Below are 26,524 nucleotides of genomic sequence, written 5' to 3' on the forward strand. Positions count from 1 at the left end.
GGGGCTTAAGTTGCAATTAGAAAGCACCTATTTCAGTCACTTCAGAGGTTTATAAAGAAGCACAAATAATACATGAGTTAAAAACAGAACTCTCTTGTGACTGTAGTCAAATGTGGATGGCAATGACTGGTATGATTTGAGCGTTTTGGCACTTGGCTCAAAATGATCTCTCCTCTTCTTTGAAGGTACTCCTCTGTATGCTGCTCACTTCCGCCCGGGGCAAGTTGTGGATGTTACTGCAAAAACGTACGTTCCCAATGTTCTCATGTATGCTTTATCCTTCTGATGGCCTGTTGAATTCTTTGTTCTGCTTTGGCTTGAATTTACAGCTCAGCAAAAGTTGAGATACAGTTGCAATGGAAATCTACTCTGCCCTTGGTCAGAAATAGCAGACTATCTTTCTCCTCTGAAGCTTTTGAATATTGACATGGTTTGTAAACAGAAAAAACCTGAACCCTTAGGGCTATGGTTCTGCACGTGTTATCTGTCACAAATGTGATGAGTGCTGAAGGGCTTGATGCAGCCCAAGGAAGAGCTGCTCATGCTCAGTACTGGCCTGGAGGTCAGCAGTGCAGCCCGTGTGATATGTGCAGATGGGAGGAAGGAAGTGCCAAGAGGCCTCAACTCTCAGCAAAGCTGCCTAATTTTGATTTGGTGAAGAGATGCAAAGGGATTAATGATGTAGACAGAAAGAAAAGCAAAAAGATAGTGAGTACATTTAGCTGGACAACAGAACTGTCAAATTACTGGATTGTTTTCTCTCATATTCCAGCTCATCTCTTCTGCCAGCAGCAGCTAACAATCTTTTTACTTTAACGTAGGAGGAATGATTTCCTCTCAGACCACAGAATGCCAAATTAGGATTGAAGTGCTAGGGGGTGTCAGAAGAGTATCTGGCATCTTGCCACAGGAACTAGTCATGCTTCATCTGTTACATGCACAATTGCCATTGCTCAAGAGAAATGAGAGCTATCTCCATGTGTTAGTGAAGTGTTTTTGTTGCATTGTGCCACCAAGATAATATTTTCCATTTGATGTTTAGCTTTTTGTGCAATGGAGATAACACCAAACTGGCTTTGTTTGAAGTGGCGTACATTGCAATTGTCTCACATACATATTAGAAATGCCTAATGCTACTCACAGGGCTTTGCATATATTGGGGGAAATGGACTGTTTCAACACGGCAGAATAGTCAGCTCTCATATGGCTCAACTGAATACACCTATAAGGGCACCTTATCAAGGAGTTTCCTGGAATTAGCATTTTTCTATGTCAGATTTGCTTATGCAAACTTTCACCTGGTGCATTATTAATTCAGCATCTAAACTGTGTTCAGTGAGCAGCAGTTGGGAGGCAACGGCTTGTTTGTAAAGCAAAATACTTGCATAATCAGGGATACGAGCATTCCATGCATGCAGAGTGCATGTCACACTTGGTTAATGCAGAAGAGCTTTGTTTTTGTAGTAGTTATTTCCAAGTGCTTAGGAAGGCTTCTTGCCACCTTAAGAGATACTGGTAAGCATCCTCAGAGTTCTGATTTCTATCTCACTGTGTGCATTTGAACCTACGAGCCACCTGAGAACAGACAATGTTCCTGCCTGTGTTCAGTGAATCCATCTCCTCTTGTTAGACAGTATTTTCATCTATTTGTGTGATCCAGTTTTGGAAATTAACTATTTGTACCACTGATACTGGCAGCATGTCATCCTGATGTACAGGTGCCCGTTGTAAAGGGAGAAGAAAAAAATCTTAAATTGAAAGGAGAAATCAGGATTTTCTTTATCATGGGTTTTTCTGTTGGTATGATCCCCTAATTGTTCCAGTCTTTCTATGTCTGATATTTTTTTTAGCCTCTTTCTGTGCCATTCTGACTGTTACTTTAATTAATAGCCACTCTTCTGGAGCTCTGCATTATATTACCTTGATTGTTGGGAAATAATTGAATTATTTGAGTACATTTCAATTTTTCTTTAGGTATTTACTTATTATTATATTATTCCATATATTACCATCCAGTGTTTATTAGTCCCATTCTTGGATGGGTTTTGTTTTTATTTTTCAGAATACTGTATCCATCATTCTTAGTTACTGTCCATGTAAGGAACACAGATTTCACAAAAATATCCAAGAAATGCTTTGATGAAGAGTGAACAATTTATTTTGGGAACGATGACTGCATTGGTCTGTAGCATTAGGGCTGCACATTGGGATAGAAGTAAGAATATGCTTGTTGTTAGACTTGTGTCGGGACCACACTGAAGAGGATACATCTTCTCCTTTCTGTAGGAGGAAGGAATCTGTGAAGGTTTGGTCCATAGGCTGAAATTAGCCTTTACTCTCTCGGGTCTCATTTGTAGAGATGATGTAGCGCTTGGAGGTCAGAAGCCATATCGGCATTTTGAAAAGTTACGTAAGAATATTGTGCTGAGTCACAGCTGGAGGCAACTTCTATTTCCCTGATTCAGACTGTTACAGATTTAAAAGCCAGTAATTGCTACCACTGCTGGTACAGTTTTCAGAAATACTTCTTACACAAACACGTATTTCACATTTGTGAGACTGTCAGGATTTTTTTTTATTTGAGGAAAAACAATGAAGTGTGCAATGCTGGAAGTCACGTGGATGATCATAGCGATGCTACTTTTCGTAACATTATTAATTTTATTTAAAAAAAAAAAAGAAAGAAAATGTGCCACCCCTGTAAGGAGGGAATATAGTGGGGTATATAAACGATGTTTAAATGTTTACTGACTGTTAATGATCCAGATGAGCACAGTATCCCTTTGTACACTTCCTGTGCCAAGGTGAAAATCAGAAAAGTGATCCTCAAGCACGATAAGGTTTTGTTTTGTTTTTTAGTTCTCTATTGTATGTTAAACAAACTGCTAGTATTATGTTTCAGAAAAGACTTGGTTGGTATCTTGGTTAGATTTGATTATCAAAATGTAGGGTAGGTTTTTTGTTTGCTTGTTTGCTTGGGGATATCTGCTTTCAAACCTTCCTTGGAAATATCGTCTTTTGAAATGTTTTGATTCATTTATATCTCTGAAGAAGAGCACTCACAGCAACAAGAAGGCTCAGCTAGGGATAGAGACAGTTTGTTTTATATGAAGTCTCTTAATTTGCTTGGCACAGTGTGCGTAGCTTCTAAAACTCTGACAGTAGGCAGCGTCAGTCTGGGAGCTGTCAGTCCTGGTAGAGCTGAATTTTTTTCTTAGTCCTCGTCAGCAATTTAAAATCCAGTCCTTAAATTTCATAGTTGTTTTTAAAGTAGGCTTGTCCTCTGTCTCAGAGGTATGTATCAAAAATACACAGTATTTGGCACAGGAGTGAACCTCACAATTTCTGTGGCCTGTTAGTCATTTTTAGCCCTAATATTCTTTAAAATATATAGCACAATCCAGAAATGATTCTGTTAAGGACTGTGTTATTTGATGTGTTTGAGCTGGCATAGCTCCCCAAAGAGGTGGTGGTGTTTCCTCCTGCACAGCTCTTCTAGCTTGCTGCCACCATGAGGTACATGAAGGAGAAGTGCTCTGTGATGTACCTGTTCTTCAGTGGTCAGGCTTTCAACCGGACCAGTCACATGCCCCAGCTTGCTCCTCAGTGTGGTACAAAGATGTCCAAAACATGAGGTGGGAGGAGGTGGGACAGGGCCTTAAACTAGTAGCCTGAGTGCTGGATGGAGCATGAGTTGGATTAGATTTTTTTTCTGCCACTTCTTTGCCTTTCATGTGAATGTTTTCTGAAACTCATGAAACATCAGAAATTTTGTCACTCCAAAGAAATAGCCAAACGTGATTATTTTTGGAACGTGCAAATGGTGACTTCTTAAGTGCTTAGTGGCTTTATTTGAGCTTCATAGGCTAACAGCATCATCTGAATCCAAAAATATTCTCTATAGTTGTCTGAAATCATTTGACTGAATAGGTGGAGTCTTCTTCCTCTACAGTATCTAAATAATTTTTCTTTAAATCAGCTAAGTTCAGTAGTGTGCGTTAATTACAGTGCTTTATTTTGGTATCTTTCAAATGAGTGTTGGGTCATTAGTTACTGGCATTTTGCTTCTATCAGACCTAGAAATTGAGGTTTTGTAAGAACTGTGTAATTGAATTGAATGGCTGCTTTCCAGCAGGTGAGGTTAGAACAACTGTATCTAATTGAACTCTATTTCTAGCTCTACAGAATGATTATTTTCATTACATTTAGCGTTCATGTTAGTTTTGCGTATGCGGGATTGTTGCCTGTGGTTCCTTTATGGGATCCAAGCAATCATGCTTCAGTGGAGCTAAGTAAAGTAAGTGACTAAATTCATTGTATTACAAAAGAATACATGCTTGGTATACTGTCAAGCCTAATGAAGAGAGGTCTGATGCATGCTTGTTCAGGTATTGTTTTAGTCCTTGATTCAAGCCAAGACAACAGGTAGTAAGTGTCTTATCAAGAAATCTTAACAATGCAAGTAGGATGAGAAATGTTGTATATTTTAATGTAAGTTCTTGATAACCATCTCTCAGATACCACACATGCAACTTGATTCTTTCAGAGTAGAATCTAGATGTTAATTCTGTTTGAAATATGGGTCTAGATTAAGGTCCCACTATGCAAAGCCACAGCGTTTTTGAAAATATTTTAAGTTAGCAGAGCTATACTTAGTAAAAAAATTTTGGGGGTGCACCTTTTCTTATACGTTTGAGTTTGTTTGAAATCAGAATTGTATGTTTACATTTAAGGATTTCGTAGAAAAAAATTTGAAGCATTCCAAGATGAGGTGGTGATGTAGGTCATCAAAAGAAAAGTAACTGTGGGAAAGATAACATGTTTCATTGGTATCTTTTACGGGTAATCCTATTGTATTTCATATATGGTAACTATATGCTGTAATCTTTTGATTTTGGACTAGCTCACACTAAGAAATACTTGGTGGAAATGAACTCACAAGACTTATTAACAGAGGATGTAGCATTCTCATGCTGGAATTTTCTGTTTTGTTCACTTTTGGAAAATATCACTTGGTTTGGTAATATTTTTTTGCATGTGACTGGTGATATTTGCTGTATTCATTCACACTTAGTAACTTTTAAAATGAGTGAAGAGAGCAACGAAGCAATCTGCAATTAATTGGTGATACTAAGAGCTGACAGCTAGCATCTGTTAGAAGCTGACAACAATGTGTTACAAATAATTGTTCTTTTTAGGCAGAATTCAGGAAGTTAAAGACAACTCTATACTGGTATAAATCTCTGATTGTTCAGCATTGTGTCTTGAACAGTGTGCATCTTAAATTCTTTTCCTTGCTTGTATGAGATAAGTACTAGTTTCAAAACCACTTTGCATTTCATACAATTGGAAGAATGTAAGATCTTTGCACTAGAAGTAAATTCTAAGTGATGAAAAAATTATTCATAGTATTTATTCTTTGCATATAATAGAGGAATTGCCACTCGAGAACAGATCACAGGCTCATCAACATGGACTCAGGTTGCAAGTATGGTATTCTTCTAAAGTGACCAAGGAACATTGGCTGAGCTAGTAAATGCCTGATTGAACAGTCCTCCTTTTTACTTGGGTTTAAATAGATCCTAGCAGTTCCTTACTGAATTTTAGACTTTGTTTGAGTCACGTAATCCTGTAGCTTTTATTCTGGCTCCAGCTTCATTTCAGAAAAAAAGATGGGCAAGACCTACATGCTGTCTATATAATTGCTTTTCATCTTGACATGTGCTTAAAGAATGTTGTGTACAGCTATTTCTTAACAAAAAAATGAAAAACTCCAGAATGAAACAAAACTTGAGTTCCTTCTTACTAAATTATTTATTAAAAATTTTATTTTATGTAATTTATAAAACTTTGTTTTGAATCATAATGGTCATTTGAGGGTCATATTGAGTGGAAAACTTAAAGTTCAGAAAATGGTAAGATTAAGTGCATTTGTAGGTAATTCAGTGACCTTCAGCGAGTTCTTAACATGGGAGAAGTGAAAATATTGTAAAGAATGATTGAATAAATATGATGAAAGAACATTGGTAGTTAGTAAAGCTTTAAACGTTAGGAAAAATTCTAATTTCACAATGGAGATCTCTTTCTTGGCCTTTATCAGAATATTTCAGATACTGATGACTGTTTTCATATTCCAGATCAATAGATACCTGAGAAATGTAATGTTTACCAGTATACTATTTTTCCAATCTGTACAAACTTTCTATACATTTTCTTAAGGTTTTGGTGTTATAAATTGAATGTGTGTATAGCCAAAGAGAAAACTAATAGTAGATAAGCATCTACTATCATTCTATTGCATCATGCATAATATAAATCATTAAACTCTAGGAACTCTTGTGGTATCTCGTTACGCTTGATGAAATAAATGGTTTCTCAAAAGTCACCTCTTGGAAATATAAAAATGCAATCCTGCTAGAAATACTGAATGTTTTACTGGAAAGTACAGTATACAGGGTTCAAAATTGTTAATTTCTTAAAAGTGATCTGAACAAAATGAAATATTGAAGTGGTTCATGACTTCAGGGATTTTGCTTCTTGGTTGAAGTTGACAGTAGTGTTTTCTTTTGAAATAGTGCTTTAGATGGCTCTGTGGTTTTCTATGAATTGCAAGAATGTTTCTGCAGCTAAAGAATTAATCATGGCCCCCAGTGTGCTCTCTCTGCTAAGTGCACAGCTGTTGTATGACGCACTTGCACTTGGCTTTGGAGAGTTTGCTAATTCCATCTTCCAGTAGAGATGCCAGAAGCAGTCTACTTGGAAAACATGGCTGTAATGGATAGTTCTAAAAGAAAAAATTGCTGCAGGCAAGTAGGCCACCAATCAGAGTATTCAAGTGGAAGAGGAAAGAACCTCCCTTTGGAAATGTTGATGTTTTCAGCATTTGTCTATTTTTCTCTTCACTTTTGCTATCAGGGAAGATGACAAAGTGTCGTCCATAGGTACAACTACAACATGGAAGTATGCATGATTATTCCCAGTTTTATTTTCCTGTGTTTGGCTGGAAGGTTCTGATGCTGCAACTAATAGGACTGCAGCATTGGGAAGTGCATTAGCGGAGAAAGGATCTCTATAAATTGGATAATCTTGTTACAATAATTAAATGATCAGGGCAGTCACAAGCCCTGTGGACAGACTTTTCCTTTTGGAAAGTGACAATGTGGATTTAAGCACACGCTGTAATCTGCTTTTCTTTTGTGTAACAATGAGCCAGATTTTCCTGTTGAGTCTCTCCTTGCAGTAAACAGAACTCCAGAGCCAGTAATTGTATTTGCCTCAAATGTTGAGGCATTGAAGATGCTTTATTTGTTACTTTGTTTTACAGCTTGTCAGATGAGTCCAGATCAAATGTGTTAAATGCTATTACTACAGACTGTGTAGTGAAAACAAGCTGTGTTCAAGAGATGGACCTATTGTAGTTGGGAGAAGAAATGTTCCTTGGTTTATCTTGAAGTCCAAGCAGCCGTACTCTTCCTTTCTTGACACTGCCTTTCATTAAGCTGTGGTATATTTTGTTATACAGCTACTTTTGGTTGGGGTTTTTGTTTTTATGGTGTCAAATATTGACATTGGTTAAAATTTTTTCATAATACCACATACAGTCACAGCTGGGAACATTGTATATCGTTGTAGCATGACTCCATCATGCTTCTTACTCTCTAAAGCGACACTGAAGTATTGTACTAGAATATGTTCATTGTATAGATATATTTAAAATATTTTCTTGTATCTGAAGAACTTTGCTAAAAGTAAAAGGTAAACATTTATAAAATGTTAATGAGTCTGACTTAAAGTATTGTTTATTGCTGGAAACTTTACTGTAAGTCTAACCCAGACTTGTTTCTTTATTGTTTTCTTTACAGAATTGGTAAAGGGTTTCAAGGTGTCATGAAAAGGTGGGGATTTAAAGGCCAGCCTGCCAGCCACGGCCAAACTAAAACTCACAGACGTCCTGGAGCAATATCTACCAATGTAAGGATTCTTATGCCTCCCCACTTTCTGTTGTAAACATTCTCCTGTATATTTAGAACTACTAACTAGAAATGAATTATTTGCTCTGTGGTAGCAGAGAACCCCAGCTGTTCCAAGTGAGATTCAGAAATCTGTATAATGAATAGTGCAGATAAATGTATGAGTGTACTTTATTGCTGGTAAGTAGCTGAGCAAATTGTGGCATCTTGTACTGTGGCTGAGAGAAATAGTCTTAAAACTTCACAGAGAATTCTAAAAATCATTTCTGCATTAGGGAAGATTTACTCGTTGTTTTATGCTGCAGATATTGTGCTGTTCTCTGCAGAAATAGATGGCTGTACTGTGAAACCCCCAATTGCTTTTGTCACTTATACTGGTTTGTGGAGCTGCTTAATGAGCTCTTTCATCCCAGAAGTAGTTCCTTGGCTTCGTAGCCTTTTTAAGCAGACTATGAAATATTTTCAAGTTTTAAACTATAAGCAGTATTACTTGAAAAATTCTTTGAAACAGATACATTTTAAATTCTGTCCTTGTAACATTTGCGCAACATTTAGACTGAACTAAGAGGACTTTCTGCAATCTAGCTTTGCTGCAGAATTAAAACCAACAGAGTCACAGTACTGAGCCTGAATTGTCTGTAATTTTCCAGTCTAGTGCTGACCACCTCAGGTGTTTTTGTAATCCCGCCCTGTGCAGGACAAAATTGTGTTCTAGAGCTTTATTGCAGTTGATTTTCTGAAATAAAGACTTTCCAAGAAGTTGAATAAATAAAAACAATTAATTATTAATACGATGTTATAGGAGGCTGAGGCCAAACTGTGGAAAATACTATAGAACTGAAAATTACTTAACTTATTCAGTTATTCTTGCCTTTTTTTTTTTTTTTTTTTTTTTTTTTGGTGCCTTTTATTCTCCAGGCTATTCCCAGCTAAGCAAAAATGGAATACAAAAATTAAGCAATAGCAAGAAGTGTCATTTTAGATTATCTTCTGAAGAAAACACATGCTTTAAAAATCCATTGTACATAAGTATAAAACTCATGGATTGGATGAAGGGAGAAGTTAAGACAAAGTTTTGCTATGGCAATCTTCTAAGGCAGGACTGCTCTGGAGCTCTACTGGCACCCGCAAGTATTTTAGGCATGTTTGCCAGTTGCTACTGGTGATGATATGGATGAGAGTGGTGTGATGACAGCAGTTTCAAAGAACTGCACCTTATCTTCTTTTTCACTAAACAAGTATATGAGATGAGTGAATATTTTGTCTGAATCTATAACAATTACATAGTAAGCAAAGCTAGAATCCTTTAGTGGTTACAGCAGTATTACTTATAGTGGTTTTATGGTTGAGGTCAATTATTTCAGAAAGCACACAAAGTAATACTTAGCATCCAGCAAGTGAGGATTAGCATTTTAAATGCTTATCAATATTACATGTTTTCAACATTGTAAATACTAGCCTATTTTCCTTCCAGCTACTCTCAAGTTTCTAGGATACCTTTTGCAAATATGTAATTTTGAGGTCTATTTTTATCTAGAAAGTTTCCAGAGTTTTTCCTGGAAAGAAAATGCCTGGTAAAATGGGTAACATCTATAGGACGTCTTTTGCGTTAAAGGTAAGTCTGACTGTACTGCAGTGTGAATAAGGTGGGTGCATCACCAAGCAGATGGACTTAGCTGTGTGTATAGTGTACTGTCTGCTGCTTTTGCCAGCAGTAAGCTTATGTGAAAGACGGTAGCAGCAAATGTGTGTTCCTGTCTTTTTGTGTCTTACAAAGATGTCTGAATTTTGTTTACATGTACGTAGTCCAAGGGGACTGTGGTTTCAGATGATTCTTCCACAGCTCTCGTTTTGCACTCTGTCCCTAGACCTCTGCCTCTGCAGTAGAAAAAGCATTCTGGTGTCCTTCAGTGAATATTTTCATGCCCATTCCGCCTGTTCAAAGCCTATTACATCTACTATTCTGTCTCTGCCAGCAAGCTCTGCAGTTTGCACAAAAAGCATATTAGCCTTTAGGCTGCGACAAAGCGTGCTGCTGCCTTCTAACTAAAACTAATGATTCATAACTAGAAAACGTGCTTGTTCAATTGAGCACTTCATGGAATTTAGAAACTGACGAATGGTTGCAATAATGTTTGCGTGAACATATTTGTCTTAATTTGTCACACAGGAGTTTTACAACAGCTCTTAGTGTTAGGGGGGAAAAGAGACCTGGGAGTTTCAGTTGGGCTGCCTTAACCTGCCTGACTGTAAGCGCCTTAAAACTGTTTGACTCCTGAATTAGAAGGCTGTGCACTTCAAATAGCGTATGGCTGAATGTTGGGGCACGTTAAGGTCTCTGCAGAACATTCTTCTTCCTCAGAATACCAGCTCCAGTTAATCAGTTTGTGCTTTACTTAGCTGCCATTTGTAAAGCTGGAATAAAATGAGCTTAGAAATGTTGTGGTTTCTTTGTCTTCTAGGTGTGGAGGATCAACACAAAACATGATATTATTTATGTACATGGCTCTGTTCCAGGTCACACAAATTGTCTGGTGAAGGTATGTGGGCTAGTTTCAACTTTCTGGTATTAGTGACTGCTAAGCTCTCTACTGTTCTCCTATTAAAACAGAAAAAAACAAACAAACAAAAAAAAAACAACATCGTTGAATGCAATCATCATTTCTTTAGAGTTCAATCTTGTATTATTGAATTAAAGCAAGTAGGATCAGCTCTCTGAAACAGTGGTTAATAGGAGCAGTGGATCACTGCTTAAAAAGTTCATTTTTAGGTTTGCAGCAGGATTGTGCATTCTTGTAGCATGTGATAAGCCAGCAGTTACTGGAATTCTCAGGGCTAGGTGCATCCTCTTCTAATCTGAGTCAATAGTATGTTGGTGAGATCTCCAGAATGTTATTTAAGGGCTGTTTTCATGAACAGAATACAGAAATACAGCAAGCACTGCCTTAAGTTATTCAAGGCATTCACATACATGGCGGCACTTGCTTTCTAAGAAGTAATTGAGAAACAGCTTGAGTTCACAATAATGAGTTCCCTTTGCAATTAGTATAAATGTATCCGTGACATTTTACAGAATTAATTGTCAATTGCTAATTTTATGGAGAGCATTTTAAGATTATTTAAGAGAAACTGAAACAGTGAGAAGTCTGTGTTTTTACAATGTAAATAATTTACATCAAAGAAAGGCAAATACTTTCGAAGATTTTTTTTTCCCAAAATAGATTTTTCTTCCTACTAAGTATATTCTACACATTTGCAAACAAATTCCTTGTAAGTTGTTTCTTTTCTGACTTAACATGATGATATCTTTAGTGATGTTGATTATAAAGATCACCAGATATACAGGTAGGTTTATAACAAATATAGTTTAAAATCCTCAAAAGTACTGTAAGGATTTAAATGATCTTTCTTTAAGTGATCTCTTGAGAAGCTACAGAGTTCAGGAAGTTCTGATGTTTTGAACAAGTTTTTTATGTTCTTGGACTACTTTTACCATGAACATTTCTGATATTTATTGTCTGGTTGTGGAGCAGAAGTCCACAGTCCAGTGGCTGGGCATTAGGTAAAGTAGAGCTAGCTTCAGAATAGGTGTTTTACAGCAAAATGTTTCTTTTTGTGTTTCTCTGGTTGGAAAGCAGGCCCTTTTTCTGAGCAAGGCATATATGAATTGCTTTGATTGTCATGTCTGCTCGAGGCCTGGATAATGGCTTTTACACGTTTCTCTCCCAAGATTTTGGTGATAAAGTGGGCAAACATGTTCAGGAGAAAAAGTTTTCCAGGGGAGCTTTTCTGCAAAATCCCCGTGCACTACATAGGTGACATAAAATGAAGGCTATAGTTTCATTGGCCTGTCAAACGAACAACCTAGTCTTCAGCTTTGTTCTAAGTATCTTTGTTCAGCCTGAGACTTGAAACTGATAGATAGCTTTACATTAGTCTGAGGTTTAATTAAGTGTGAATTTGTTGTCAGATCATAGTTTTAAATCACATATGTATACTAGCAATGTAATGTAGCTGAAAATACTATTAACATTTGATGCCCTGTCCTTATTACTTGATCTTAATAGTACTCTTAAGAACTAATTGTTGCAAAAGGTTGTGCATCTTTGTAATGCTGTTAAAATCTATTCACACTTAAATGGTCCAGTGGCAAATAAATGTACTCATCTCAGATCCTGCAAGGATGTGTTTTATGAAACCGTTGAAACTTTGAATACAGTTCTTATTTGTAGTAACTAAAGACTAATTTTAACTAGACTCAGTAGGTTCTTTGTTTTTCAGGTTTCTAAGTTAGTTAAGAGAAGAAACACTTATTAAACATCTGTAATATAGCCTGTGTTATACATTTTTGTGTATACCGTGAAGCTCTCATTTAAATCAGTGCTACCTTATTGATCAGGCACTATACGTTTCTGTTTGGAGAAGAACTTACTGGAAATGTGCTTTCCTTTATGATGAACCTCTTCCACCTTTTTATTTCAACTTCACCTTTTCTTTGCTAAGAAATTACTCTTGCTTAGTGTACAATCAATGAACATACAGATGATATAGTATATTTTAGAGCTTGGCTTATGTAATTATTATACTAGAGCAGAAGAGGACACTCACCCTATCCTAGTCTCGCATAGGGAACTCCAGTGGAGTAGATCTCCAGAAGAGATCCTTCTCTACTGGTAGTCAGCTCTTATATGGGTCTAGGAGAGGTGCAGCCAGGCTTCACCTGTGCTCCTATGGCTGACATTGCTCACCTCAGGTGATCAATCAGTGCTTCAGGCCGTGATTCAGCAGCCCCATACACTTGGTCTGGAACATCTCCCCTTCACCAGCCTGGCTTTTCTGTTTTTGTTCTGAAAGCAGTCCTGCTGTTAGCTTAAAAAAGAAATGCTTGAGGCAGCAGTACTGCCATTTTCCACAAACTTGTTGACAGGAGACTGCTGGGCCAAGCCATCTGAGCACATCCAGTAAACAACTGTGTTGACATCTGTAACGTGAAGAGGATAATGGACTTTGATTGTCAGGGCAGTCTGCTGCATTAATAGCTAAGTGCTTGCCATTTCTAGTGGCCACTTCTGTTCAGTTCACTCACCACAGATAATGATTGGAACTTTATCCTAATATCAAAAGTAAAGATGGCTTCATAGCTTTTTTTTTTTTTCCAAGTGATTTCTGCCTTATTATTACTGTAAAAGATGAGGAAGAGGCTGAGGTACTCAGTGCCTAATTTGATCTGTCTTTAATGGTCAGAACAGTTATTCTGAGGGTACTTAGCCCCCTGAGGGAATGCAGAATAGAATAAGCCTGCCTGTAATTCAGGAGGAAACAGCAATCTCCTGCTCCAACTAGACTATTGATGGGACCCACCCAGGGGTACTGAGGGAACTGGCAGAAGTGCTCACCAAGCTACTTTCTATTGTTTATCAGCAATCCTGGTCAACCAGGGAGGTTCCAAACGACTGGAGACTGGCCAGTGTGATGCCCATCTACAAGAAGGGTCAGAAGGTGGGTCCAGGGAACTTCAGGCCTGTCACATCAGTATTGAAAATCTTATAGAGCAGATCATCTTGAGTGCCATTACACAGCATCTGCAGGACAGCCAGGGAATCAGGCCTAGACAGCATGTGTTGGTTCTTGGAAGGCAGGTTCTGCCTGACCAACCTCATCTCTTTCTATGACTGGGTGACCTACCTAGTGCCAGAGGGAAGGGCAGTTGATGTAATCTGCCTAGAATTGAGTAAAGCCTCTGTCTCACACTTCATCTGGAGAAGCTGACAGCTTGGAGAGGTGTACTCTTCACTGGATGAAAAACTGTCTGGATGCCAAAAAGGCCAGTGCCATCCTGACTTGTATCAGAAGCAGTGTAGCTGGCAGAACTAGGGAAGTGATTGTTCCTCAGCACTGGACACTGATGAGGCCACACCTCAAGTACTGTGTTCAATTTTGGGCCCTAACATGCAAGAACCTTGAAGCCCTGGAGAGATCCAGAGATGGGCAGTGAAGCTGTGAGGAATCTGGAGCACGAGTCTTATGGGGAGCGGCTGAGGGAGCTGCGATCATTCAGTCTGGAGAAGGGGAGGCTCAGGGGAGACCTGATTGCTCTTTATAGCTGCCTGAAAGGAGGCTGTGGTGAGGTGGGGGTCAGCCTGTTCTCCCAGGTAACAGTGATAGGATGAAAGGGAATGGGCTCAAGCTGTGACAGGGGATGTTCAGGTTGGGTATTAGAGAGATGCTCAAGAACCACGTGGATGTGGCACTGAGGGACGAGGTCAGTGGGCATGGTGGGGGTGGGATGATCCTAGTGTATTTTCCAGCCTTAATGATTCTGTGATTCAGAGTGACACAAAGCACTTTTCTGACTGCTTTGCTGTCTTTTAGTTTGATCAGAATCTGTGTTAATTGTACTTGTAATATACCTATCTTTTTGCAAATGTTTCAAGCCATAGTTACCTGAAATTTGAAAGTCCAGTGTCTTCAGGTATGGTTTTTGGCATGCATATTTCAGAGTTGCAGCTACTTTCATTATTAGAAATGAAGGTTGAGGTAGAATTAGGTATTTCATCCCTTAGGGCTGTCTGACTAACGTAATAGAATATATGAAGGAACTTGGCCAAATTGCTACAAACTCAGACTTCCATGGATTTTTTATTTTAAAATCTGTTTTGAGATGAAGGTACAGTACTCACTTGTGGTGGTTTTTAGTTTGTTGTGAGTATTCCTTCCATGTTTGTTGTTTTGTTTTGTTTACATACAGACTTTGACTTTCTTTACATTGATGTATAGCTGTTTGTAGCTGAGCAGAGAAATCATAGGATATTAGCTTTCATTATAACTGTTAGTTGCACTAAATACCTGTCTGCAATTAGGTAGCAGTAGTGTCTAGGGGATGTGAAACCATCTGTCTTTGAGCTCAAGAAGTGAAATATCACATTATACTCTTCTCTGTGTGCCTCTAAGTGGAAAGCATTCTTTGTTCAGTACCCACTCTTTGTTGCTTGGTAACCATTAAAATCGCAGTGCACCTTAAAGCATATATTTATTTTATGTTACGTATTTTTTGGAAACTTACTGCATCAGCAGATGGAGATGAAGCACTTAGATTTTTTTCAAGTTTCATTATCAGCACAAAAGGTGCAGAATATGGGGATCAGTGGATTCCTGGTTTAATTAGAACACAGTTTTCATTTGATATTGTATGCTGAACCATAAAGTTAAATAACTGACACAAGTAACGTTTCTAGCCAACTGGAAAACCAATCAACAAAACTTACTTTAGCATGGATTTCTTTCTCAATGACAAGGTCTAACAAAGTTAAGAAAAACTATCAGCACTGTAGAATGTGTGGAATTTTTTGTTCGTAGTGTGGTGTTGCAGAATGAACATCAGTACATTACTGTGTTGTGCCTACAAGCACAACCTCCCTCAGGTAATACCTGTTACTCTTGCTGTATCTTTTTAGATTATAGAACCTACAGTTAACTACTGTGGTACTGATTCTCTGGGGGAAATAAAGCTAATAGGTTTAGTTGGTTGGGTGGTTTTTTTTTTCGGTTGGTTCATTGGTTGGGTTTGGTTGCTTGGTTTTGTTTTTCTGGAAGCTTGCTTTTTTTTTTTTTTTTTTTTTTTTTTTTTTTTTTTTTTTTTCCCTCCCATATACATTATCAGAAAGTTCTCTATTCACTCATTCAAGAGAACAGCATAAGACTAATCTCTTTTTTAAGTATCTAACAGAGGGGATGTTGTAATATTGTATATTATACTACTGGATGCTATAGTTTAGGTTTTATAATATTTCATACGTTTCCTATTTTTAAGACACTTAGTTTTTTTTCATATATTCAGTGCCGAACACTATGTTGATTTTTGCAAGGTAGAATTAAACTTGAAGCATATCGTTGCTTTAGTGTAGTAGTGTGTTTGAGCTAAGAAACAACTTCTCAGTCTTCCCCTACCGTTTCTTACATTTTTCTCTTTATTAAAAGTTTGTAGAAGTTTGTATCCTACTTATTTTGTATCTCACTTGCCAATATTGCTGACACCTGAGTTGGGTGTGCTGTGCTCAAATGGAGGAATTGTTGGAACAGTGTTATTCCTTGACCTCTTTCATCTTCCCTGTCCTGGACCATGATAGATTGGTGTGGGGATTTTCTTTAAGGAAAAGTAAGGCAGGTCAGATATGGTTATAGTTCTTGAAATACTTCTTTTCTCTAACTGAAAATGGCACAGTGGCTTAGCTAGGTAACATATGACACCTGAGAAGATTACTTCTAACATTCAGTATATTGAAACACATTTTCCTGTCTGGCAAACAGTTTGCATTCTTGGCTATGGTTGCTAACACAGCCCGAAGCCCTGTTAAACTGCCAGTGTGAGTTGTGACTTCAGCATCGAGTTTTAATGCATGCTTAAGACCATATTACTTCATGTTGATAGACTGCTGAATTTGTGTTTGTTTATACCAGCCAGAGTATATGGGACATGCATATCTGCAGTTTATTAAGTGTCTGCAAGCTCCATTACTGTTAAAGATACAGTGACAAAACCATGACAAAGTCCAATTTCAACTTTCTCTAAAGCTTTTCTCAGTAAAAAAAAAAATCACTGAGAATATACTGTAGTGCTACTATGTGTATTACCTACCTGTAGAATATATTCTATAAATTCTATAGTATATTAACAATATTTAAGCAAACCAGGCGGTTATGTTGTTTTGAGTTATAGAGTGAATGCTTCTATGGATTATGATAGTCAGTTGGGCACTGAGCACAGCTCCATCTGTGAGTAAAAGCTGGATCCACTCGATTTTAATAACAGGGCATTAACACTTACCTGGATATCATGGGATTCCCTGTTTTCCCCATTTTTTTCCCCTTATTTTTTCTTTCTTAGAGGAAGAGAGCAGAAAGGGGTCAGTGCTATCAGTTGTGAATGCATTGGATTTATACTGCCTGAAAGCCTGAGAAGAGTGCTGCTTAAAGATTTAATGATGACATGCCTAAGAATTGTAGATGTTACTTTGTAGGGCCTGCAGGCAGTTATGAGAGAGGTTTGTATGTTGATTATTTGTAAATAATTGCAAATGTGTTAGAGCCTACTGCCTTTCTGTAAGAGATTACCAGAGCAATTGCTTATATAGCAGTTTCAACACAGAATGTAAAAAATATTTTATGGTTTCTGGGAAGGAAGAAAGTGAAGTGTTACTTGATACGGTTTTGGAGTCTTTGCTATAAAGCATTGTTTTGCAGTGGGATTGTGACTCTGAGGAATAAGGTGAAAGACATACTATTTTTCCCTTTATTAGGGCTGCTCTCAGAAGATTACTTGGACAACTGGAAGACCTGTGCTGTGTCATTTAAAAGACAGTATTTGCAAAAACAAATATAACTGCTGATGCATTCTGTTTAGCTTCTTTATATTATTGTGAAATTATTGTGCAGAAATCTGAGCTATTACATACAGAAAATTTGGCATGCTGTGTTATTCATAAGCATAAAGCAAGACATCCAGGAATTCTGTAGAGAAAATAGATAAAAATTGTACCATGTTTTAAGATGCTAATTGGAATTTTCACATGTGAAGTGAATTTGTATTACTTTTTTAATAGGATTAATAATACCTAAGAACTTTTGGAAGTTCAAAGACAGAAAGAGGGAAATTCGTTCAATCTGATATTAATGCTCTAATATGACGCTTCAGGATGTTTTGCCTGATGCTTTACTTGCACTTGAAAGCAGCAAATATTGGAAAAGATGAAAAAAGAGCAGTATTTTTTGCCAGTCTAAAAACATGCTGTATCAGTTACAGCAATCAAAATACAGAGTGTATAAGAAGAAAAGAATTTTAACACCAGCCGTGGTTCATGCTTCTGGGATCTGTCAAGATTCTGATGAGTTTAGAAGGGGTAAAATGAAATATTACCGTATGATGGTCTGTTGAAAATATCCCATAGGAATCTTCAGACTTGAAGTATTCTCTTTATCACAAAAAAGCTACCATCTACCACCTGATGTTAATACATGAAATGTAACAGAAGCAGGTTGAACAGAAATCTTACATTCATTTAGATAAACTAATGTAGCACAAAGATTTGAACATTGACTTTGCCTTCAGTTAAGAACAGACATCTTACTCAGAAGTCTTCAGATTTGCTTTAAGAAAAAAGAAAAAGAATGGAAAACAAACATTTAAATTCCTTTTTAGGAATTTCAAACAGCCTCTAACACCATATGTCTGTAATAAGAATAATCCAAAGTAGCAAAAAAATAGACATGAAAAGCACTCTATGCAAAAGAAATAAATAAGGTATCAGAAATAATTTATTTTTATCTTCCTAAATATACTATAAAAGTAGAGGCCGTGTATATTTTTGCTGTCTTCCAGGAGAGAGTTAGCAAAGAAGTCTTGTGATGTGCTGTGGGATTAGGGAGGAGAGAATAAGGGAATAATAGTAACTAGTGAAGTTATTAAAACATGTTTATCTAGTAAAAGGAATGACAGCAGCATACTGAATGGGAAAGATGACTTCTTGGCCGCAGCAGTTTGGGTGTGTGTCTGGTTGTGTTTCCTGTGAACTCTCTGTAGTTGGAACTGCTGCAGCAAAGGTCTTTGGGCTTTGACCTCCACCTGGTTTATTGTGTGTAGATGTGAACTCCTGTCTGTCCCAGGTACTGGTACTTCAATAGTCATGTGTGGCAGTTGACAACTAAATAGATGGTGTCTGGTAGAAGAGGAACAATCTAAGCCTTTCTCCCCCTTATTCTCAGCAAAATATTTTCTTCTGTTTATTGAACCTGACTTATAAAACTGTTAGAACTTCTTCAGGAAAAAAAAAAAAAATGTTTTTCCAGAAGCTGAAGTTTAAATCAAACCTTTTGGATACTTCATCTGCAGGAATCCTGCTGGACTTTGGCTAAGGCTCAAGTAATAGCTGATATGAATCTGGTAAATACTGGCTGTCAGAACAGAGCTGTCAGCAGGCATAAAATTGTTTTATTTAATTTCTGCTGTAAATCACAGTTCCCTTATTTGAGGCTTTTTCCAACCAAGTAAGAACAAGCTTCCTGCTCTTAAGTCCAACAAAAAAAAAAGAGATGGGGGTGAGCAGGAGAAAGAGCTTATCTTCACTGTACTAAAATTTAATCTTGTTGCACCTTTCTTTAATCCAATTGAATTTAGTGCCTGAAAAGAGATTATTACAGCTCCAGGAGGAAGAGCATATGTAATGATACAGAAGTGAAGCATTTTATTATAAATGAAATTTCATTATTTGAAAATTTGTAGCTCTTTTTTCTAAGGAGATACTGCTCCTCTATCTTCCGCCGCACACAAACTGCCTTTTGCTGATAATTCTAACTACTAATTTTCTTCAGAGATGGGAGTTTTGGGGGTTAGGTTTTAAACCTCTTTGCCCTGTAGAGAGGTCAGTAAAGGAAAGTTATTTCTCTCTGGCACTGCAGTTCGTAAAATTAACTTTCTGAAGGGCTCATGTTCCACAGACGTGGGCACTGATTCCTATGGGAAGAAGTCTACATAGTTAATCTGCAATCATGGAGCAGCTCTGCAGTAGCCAGAGGGAGCACTTACAGCACGTGTGTGTATCTTTACAAAATCAGTTGCCAGAACTGCATCGTAAATACAAAAGCATGTCTTGGCTGTTGAAGAGGACGATTACACTGCATAATATAACTTGGTGTGTCATGTAGGAAAGCAGTGTGGGATATAACACAGTTAAACAAGTCCTGCTTACCTTCACTTAACATTAAAATACTGAGTAATGAATTCATAAAAGTAGGAATTGATTCTGTCAGTTTGGTACGAGTGATAATAAATTCTCCATTGGTTTTTTTTTTTTGTTTTATTTGCTCTGGTGGTGAGTGGGGTGAGGTTCTGTTTTCTGTTTGTGCTTTTTTAACTCATCAGTGACTAGGTTACAAGCTGATATTAAAAGAACTGATTGTATACAGAATCCTTCAGATAAGCAAGTATAATGTGAATGCTGCTGTTTTTGCTTACTCATGCTAGATGATTTCCTTAATTTCTTGTGCACTTGTCTGAAAGTCTTCTGTAAGATTTATTAACCTTCCTTTTCCTCCCTTGCTTTTAGGTCAGAGATACAAAACTGCGTGTTTACAAAGACTGCAATAAAAACCCTCCTTTCCCCACGTTTTTTGCTGATGGAGATGAAAAACTACCAGAAGACTTGTACGACCAGGACATGTTCCAGTTCACAGATCCATCGGTCACATACGCGTAATGTTTTTGACATCTTTGAAAATGTGGAATTTTGTTATTTTTATGAACTTTGCAATGCTGTATAAAAGTAAACCAATGAATTGCAATCTGGCCAACTGACCCGGACATTTCATATATTGCTGTTTTGGTCAGGTAAAAACTCAAGATTGTTGATAAATCAGCAGGTGAGTCTGAGGGACAGGTTGCAAAGCTTATCAGAGCAGCTAGTCTTCATCTTTGTTAGCTATCTTTTGTCCTGGGCCACAGACTGTGAAAACTTAGAGATTTCTGGAAACTGTTGAAGATGGCTTTAGTTTGATCTTCTGAATACTACCAAACTGTGTTTGTCCTCTATGGAAACTAGCCTGGGCAATTCTGATCAGTCAAAAAAAACTTTCAGATAGGCTTTTGCATCTGGGGGGGTGAATAAATCAGATACAAATCCAACTTAATAAAGAATAGCTCAGAATAAAAAGGGAAAATACACTGATTTGGGCTTGTTTTATTTCTTTTCACCAGAGCTCTTTCCTTTTGCTTTAACGTTGTTCTGAGTTGAATTAGCAGATACCCAACAAATTTCCTGTAAGAGGGATCATGTCAACCACTGTCTGTCTCTTCAGAGAGAGTGTGTGTACGGCAAGGAGGTGTTCAGGTGGGAAATGCTCAGTAACAAAGAATCACTAAGACTGCAGTGGCCACCTGTTTGCTACCTTCACTGATACCTTCTTCACAGAGGCTCCCTTGTGTGTTCCTGGGAGTCACGTCACTGCATTTAAGATAGTCTCTGCCTTGGATTCTTGAGGTGTTACAGGAGAGCTTTCATAAAAGACCCAAATGTGAAGAATTTCTCTATGCTAATGATTAGCTTTCTTCTACTCCTCCTTTTAACAGTGGGCTTCTGTACACTCTTTTTATTCTTCATGTGATTTCCTATTTATAAGTCTGATCTTCTGGACACTGTAAGTCCTCTTGCACGCAGAAGCAAATATCTGTGTAAATATCTGTGTCAGGGTGCCAGCTGAACATTTATTTACAAACCCTACAGTAGTTAAAGAATTTACATCTCTTGAGCTACTATTAATATTTTATTAGTGCTGTCTGTTCATCTTTGCAGCTTCATCACAAGATATCACATACCTTAAAAAAAACATCCTTGCTGATACCAGTTTAAAAGTGATGTTCTTGTCTTTATGAAATCTCTGTCAGTCCCTGAGGTTATTTTGAATTTTTTGTAATAGCTTGAAGAAATCCCATGCTATCTTAAAAGAGGCTATGTGATCAGGTAAATATCTACATTGTGGCATACTCTTAGTTGAATTCAGCCAAATTTTAAATCAAATATTCAGCACGCTGATTAAATCAGATAACAGCGCTCCCCTTCTGCTTCCCCTTCTCTTCAGTATCATTGGCTCTGCAAGTGCAGGCATCCCACAGCACATGTGACTCAATAACCTGTACACTGTAGCAAACAAGCAGTGGTATGCAGCATTTTGGCTGCAATACTAGCAGTGAGTGCAATCTGTCACACGTACAGGATATTTCCCAAAGAGATGTTTAATCTTCCATCTCCTGTTAATGCAGCAGAGTTTAGAAATTGCAGCATTTCAATACTTGCTGTCAAACACATGTAGATCAGGAGATTTCCAACTGCCTAGTTTGTGTCCTGCTCTGGTTTATAAGATAATTCTGGTGGATACAAACTTTGCACAAGGAGATCATTTCATGCATGTATGGAAACAGCATAGCAAGTACAGGAGAGCTCTGAGTATTGTGCAAGAGCTGTTGGGCTGGACTTACACTGCTGCTGCTAGGGGGAGGAGGGAGGTGGTGGGGAGCTGCTTGCCTGGGGCAGGAGTTAGAGCCCTGGAGCTACTCCTGGGAGCTGCTTAGTAAGTCTCAAGGTGTCATTCAGTTGGTTTGTAATGACTTTTTGTTTGTTTTTATTATAATGGCCCTGGACTGCCAGTGAGGAGGTCATGACAGAGATATGCGTTCTCCTACTTAGTTTGTCAGCCAGAAGGTCCAGGACTGTGAGATTCTCTCCAGTACTTCATTATATTTTGAATTAGCTTTCAGTGCTTGCCTTGGTAAACACCAAGTATCAAATGTGAGCTTAAGGGGAACCATACATTTAGAAAAATAAATTCAAATGAGACTTCAGTATGAGGGGAATGTTGGCAACCTGCTTCAGTTGCTGTTTCTGTAGTAAGAGAAGCACTGTTCCCTTTTTGCCATTAGTTCTCCTGTCTCTTGTGCTAAGAATAGGTTTCTTTTTCTGAAAAGGCAAACCAAGGCTTTGTTGCAAATGGATACCTGTGCATGTTGTTACTTTTCTGAAGAGTTCTGTGCTGTCAGGAAATGTGCTCAGGCAGTTACAGAATCGCAAAATAAAGAGACTGTCCATATTATCTCTAGACTATTAAAGAAGGAGCAGAACATGTTACCAGGAAAAAATCCATGAGTTTTTAAGACCGTGATTGTGAGTAGATCTATTGACTCCTGTATTTTCTTGCTATCTTAGCAGGAAGCCTACTGTGCAGCAATTCTTAGATATTCTGGCGAAACAGTCCTATACACCAGTATGCTCCCTGGGGATTCAGTTGTGCCCAGACCTGGGGACAAAGGCAGATTGCAAGCATTTCTTTCATTCTTAGCCTGTTTTCTGTATCCATTTGTGACTGAAAGGACTGTTGGTTTAGCACTGAGTCTCATGTCCAGAAGCGCACTACTGCTGCTTGTTGTGGGGGAAAAAGAGGGGGTGCTTTTAGCATTACTGACACTGCTTTGGAAGAGTCTGTAGGGTTAAGCATCAGCTGTATCCACGACTGCGTGGCGTGACTGCTTTGAAAAATAAATACTCTTGATTAATAACCCCTCTCGGTGGTTCTGTAACAGTACATGAATAAACAGTGGCAAGCATACAATATAAGTTGAAGGTAAAAAGACAGCAGGAAGAGGAAATCAAAACACTCATCTATCACTTGACAACATAATTGCAGCCATGGGTGATAAACAAGAAACGTTCATTTCACTCAAATCCATACTTCTAAATACCACTGCTCTGTCATTATGTGAGACTGATAAACATTTTCCTTTGTTACCTTCACTTGATGTGGAAAACTGTGGTTTGTTCTGCTAGCATTTAATAAATATTATGCTAGTAAGCTGAAGTGATGACAGGAGTTTGTTTGTAGAATTTCACCTTTCTCTACCCTCCATGTGGATTTCACAGTCTGGGAAGGGCAGAGCTTTTCTTAAAATTACTGTTTCATTACCAGCTTCTTACAATCTAGCTCACAAGCTGGGTTTGCTAATGTAGCATTTTAATAACTAGCTGCAGCTCTGAAAGGTGAAGTGTGGTACAGTGAGATTAGATGTCAATGCAGGTATGGTCGTGGAATGAGAAGTGACGAAACCCCAGGAGGACTTGTGGCTCTGTAAAGCCTTCCAGCGCAGAAAGGCAGTTGTGCTGGTAATACCCTGGGCAAATCTGACAACTGTGATCTTCCAAATTACACCTCCAGAGAAGACTGGAAGAAGATTGATTGCCATATAAACCACGGGGGAGCTGACTTGTGTCTTCCAGCTGTCTCCACAACAGCCAGCATTGGTGAGCCAAGGTGCCTCCCAGTCTGATAACCAACACCTGAGGGGACTGGTGGTCTCATTCATTCCATCAGTGCCATGTTTGTAAGTACATTGCTTGGCTGGAATCAATCTCCTAGTTTATTTCACATCCCCATTTCTTGAAATTTCACCTGGAAGCCTCTACACCCTAGGTCTTCTAATAATCAGCTCCTGTGCCCTTCGGTGCGCAGCCATTGCTTATTAATTTCATTTTAACAAGCATCTCTCACCTGCAGGGAGCTGCTCTGCACTACAGTATATAACATAGCACGGTATTGTTTATTGTATTCATACATCACGCTTGGTGGCTCTTAGCACCTGTAAATTCATGCAAAAATGCTGGCCTCGCTCTTGAGTATTCATTTACTGATTCTGGAGAAAATGTGCAGTTTCTGGTGGAAGTATTTAAGTCAATTATATCTTGTTTCATCCCCCCTGCTATAGGCAGGGACACCTTCCTGTAGACCAGGCAGCTCAAAGCCCCATCCAGCCTGGCCCTGAACACCTCCTGGGAGGGGGCATCCACAGCCTCTCTGGGCAACCTTTTCCACCACTCTCACAGTAAAGAATTTCTTCTTGATATCTAGTCTAAATCTACCCTCTTCCAGTTTAAAGCCATTTCCCCTCATCCTGTTGCTACCTGCCCTTATAAAAAGTCCCTCCCTAGCTTTCCTGTAAGGCTCCCTGTAATAAATCACACCAGCAAGAGAATGCATTTCCTTTGGTGCAGCTCTGCTGTGCTTGAAGCATGGCAACAAAACAAATCTGTATAAAGCTGGCAGTTCTTTCTGGGGGCTGCAGCAGCATATATGAAGACTGATGTTCTCTGAATTAATGCAGCCTGTTGACCTACTTCATGAAGCACCCAAGCAGGAACTGGAGAGGATAGCTGTGTAAATAGCAAGGAACTGCCCTTCTATGTAGCACCAGTTCAATACCCAGCCCTTCTGTCATTAGGCAACTTGCATCTCTCCCCTTAGTTTAGCTGTGTTTGTGCATGGTATGAGTGTGTCATAGGGGAGAGCATCACAAAAAGTTTTCCAGCAGCATCAATGCCCATGGTGAGACGAGGGCTACTTATGCCCAAATTCTCTCCCTTATTTGTTCTGCCTTCCTCATTCCTATACAATGCCATGTGTAGGTTCCCACCTATGTGGATTGCTGTTGACATTCCATACCAGAATCATTCCTGAGTTTGAATACTGAGGACCTGTGCTATGTTTGTGCTTAGTGACCTCAGTGGCCAATCAGTCATTAATGGAATCAGAACACCCGTGTATCTACTGCCTAGGACGCATTGAAATTCACTGTTTGTGAATAATTTGATTTTTTGAATAAATTAATCTCTACTTTCATGGCAGTAAATTTGGACATTAGAACAGAACCCATAACATGCAATCAGCTAAGAAAGCAAATGCAGTTTCCAGTGTGAATGCAGAAAATGGCTTAAGTTATTTTCCGTGATGTGTCTGCTGGAGATGGGACCTTCTGTGCTCTGGTGCATCTCAAATTCCAGGGTGTAAAACCTTCTGGCAAAAGCTGTACATATTGAAGTCAAACCATGGATAAAGCCAGCTTTGGGGGATTTGGGAGGAATGGGCTTAGAAGGCAGATTTTTAGCAAAAAAAACCCCTGTTTAAACCAATTTCATATTGTTTGGTTTGTGCTATATAATTTGCTTCACATTTCCCTGGGTGACAGAAGCTTGTAGTCAGCCAAGTTGAGTTTTCATCTGTATTTTCATCTCCTTTCTCATTTCCTTTCTAAGTAGTAGAAAGCCTTAAAAAATGTGTTATTTGCAGGTGCTCAAAACAATAACCTTGAAGAGGGTCCCCTGACAACCTGCAGCTCTGTTGAAAAGCACTATGATTCATCTTTCACAGGCAAGACGCAGTAATTTTGTAAAACCTTTCTTTTTTTATTTCTAGAAGATCAAGATGGAACACCAATGTTGCTGGAGCAGAGGCTTTTGTGCAAGTGGCCTCTTCAAAAGCAATCTTACACAGATTCTCACCAAATCCTGCAGTAATGTATTATTGCTCCGTGCAGCAACAATGTGTTGTTGCTCACTCACAGTGTGATGTACGGGTTTGGTGCCTCAGTTTTGTAAAGAATTTGAATGCATTGCTTGGCATTGCACCAAAGATGCATGAGAGCATTTGGCAGCAGGTGATAAGAGGGTTAACTTATGCTGTGCAGTTCAAAAACACTCTGCCTTCCTCTTCCTTTATTTTGCAGGCCTGAAAGTTTATCACTGCATATGGAGCAAGAGTTGGATAGACAAGAAGCAGATTTGATTTATCTTCCCTCATCTTTCATTTCTCTTGATCACAGGTCAACAGAAAACTTCTTTCCCTGGATGCTGCTTAAAGAGAAAAATCAGTCATTTTCTGTGAAATTGACAGTTGATATCTAAACTGCTATTTCACCCCGCTGAGAAGGTGCTGCAAAATGTCCTACAGCTCTTCCTCACCTAACCATGGCCACTGTGCCTGTGGGCTGACTGCATGGCTGCCGGGCCTGTGGGCCAATGGCATGACTGCTGGGCCTACCTGGTGTTGACTGCACCCAACCCTGTTGTGCACGCAGTCTGGAAGGAGTTTTGGGTAGGCTTGGTCCTTCTGTGCCATTGGAAAGCACCTGGTGCAGCAGCTCTTATAGCTGTGTATGCCTGTGTTCGTGTGCTGGTGGGGTGCTCAGT

At 38.6% G+C, this 26,524-nt stretch overlaps 1 protein-coding gene across 1 annotated transcript in view; it reads left to right on the plus strand.

The window, feature by feature from the left end:
* Nucleotides 1-20,218, plus strand: part of MRPL3 (mitochondrial ribosomal protein L3) — a gene marked incomplete at both ends in the record, with an annotated part of 28,091 nt that extends 7,873 nt beyond the window's left edge. Inside the window, 5 exons of the mRNA XM_079538020.1 lie at nucleotides 186-246; nucleotides 7,863-7,971; nucleotides 9,508-9,585; nucleotides 10,433-10,510; nucleotides 20,069-20,218. Coding sequence (XP_079394146.1) covers nucleotides 186-246; nucleotides 7,863-7,971; nucleotides 9,508-9,585; nucleotides 10,433-10,510; nucleotides 20,069-20,218 — 476 coding nt within the window. The remainder of the gene's footprint in view (nucleotides 1-185; nucleotides 247-7,862; nucleotides 7,972-9,507; nucleotides 9,586-10,432; nucleotides 10,511-20,068) is intronic.
* Nucleotides 20,219-26,524: the final 6,306 nt, after the last annotated feature.

Source organism: Tetrao urogallus, assembly GCF_951394365.1.
Source record: "Tetrao urogallus genome assembly, chromosome: 7".
NCBI classification, from domain to species: domain Eukaryota; kingdom Metazoa; phylum Chordata; class Aves; order Galliformes; family Phasianidae; genus Tetrao; species Tetrao urogallus.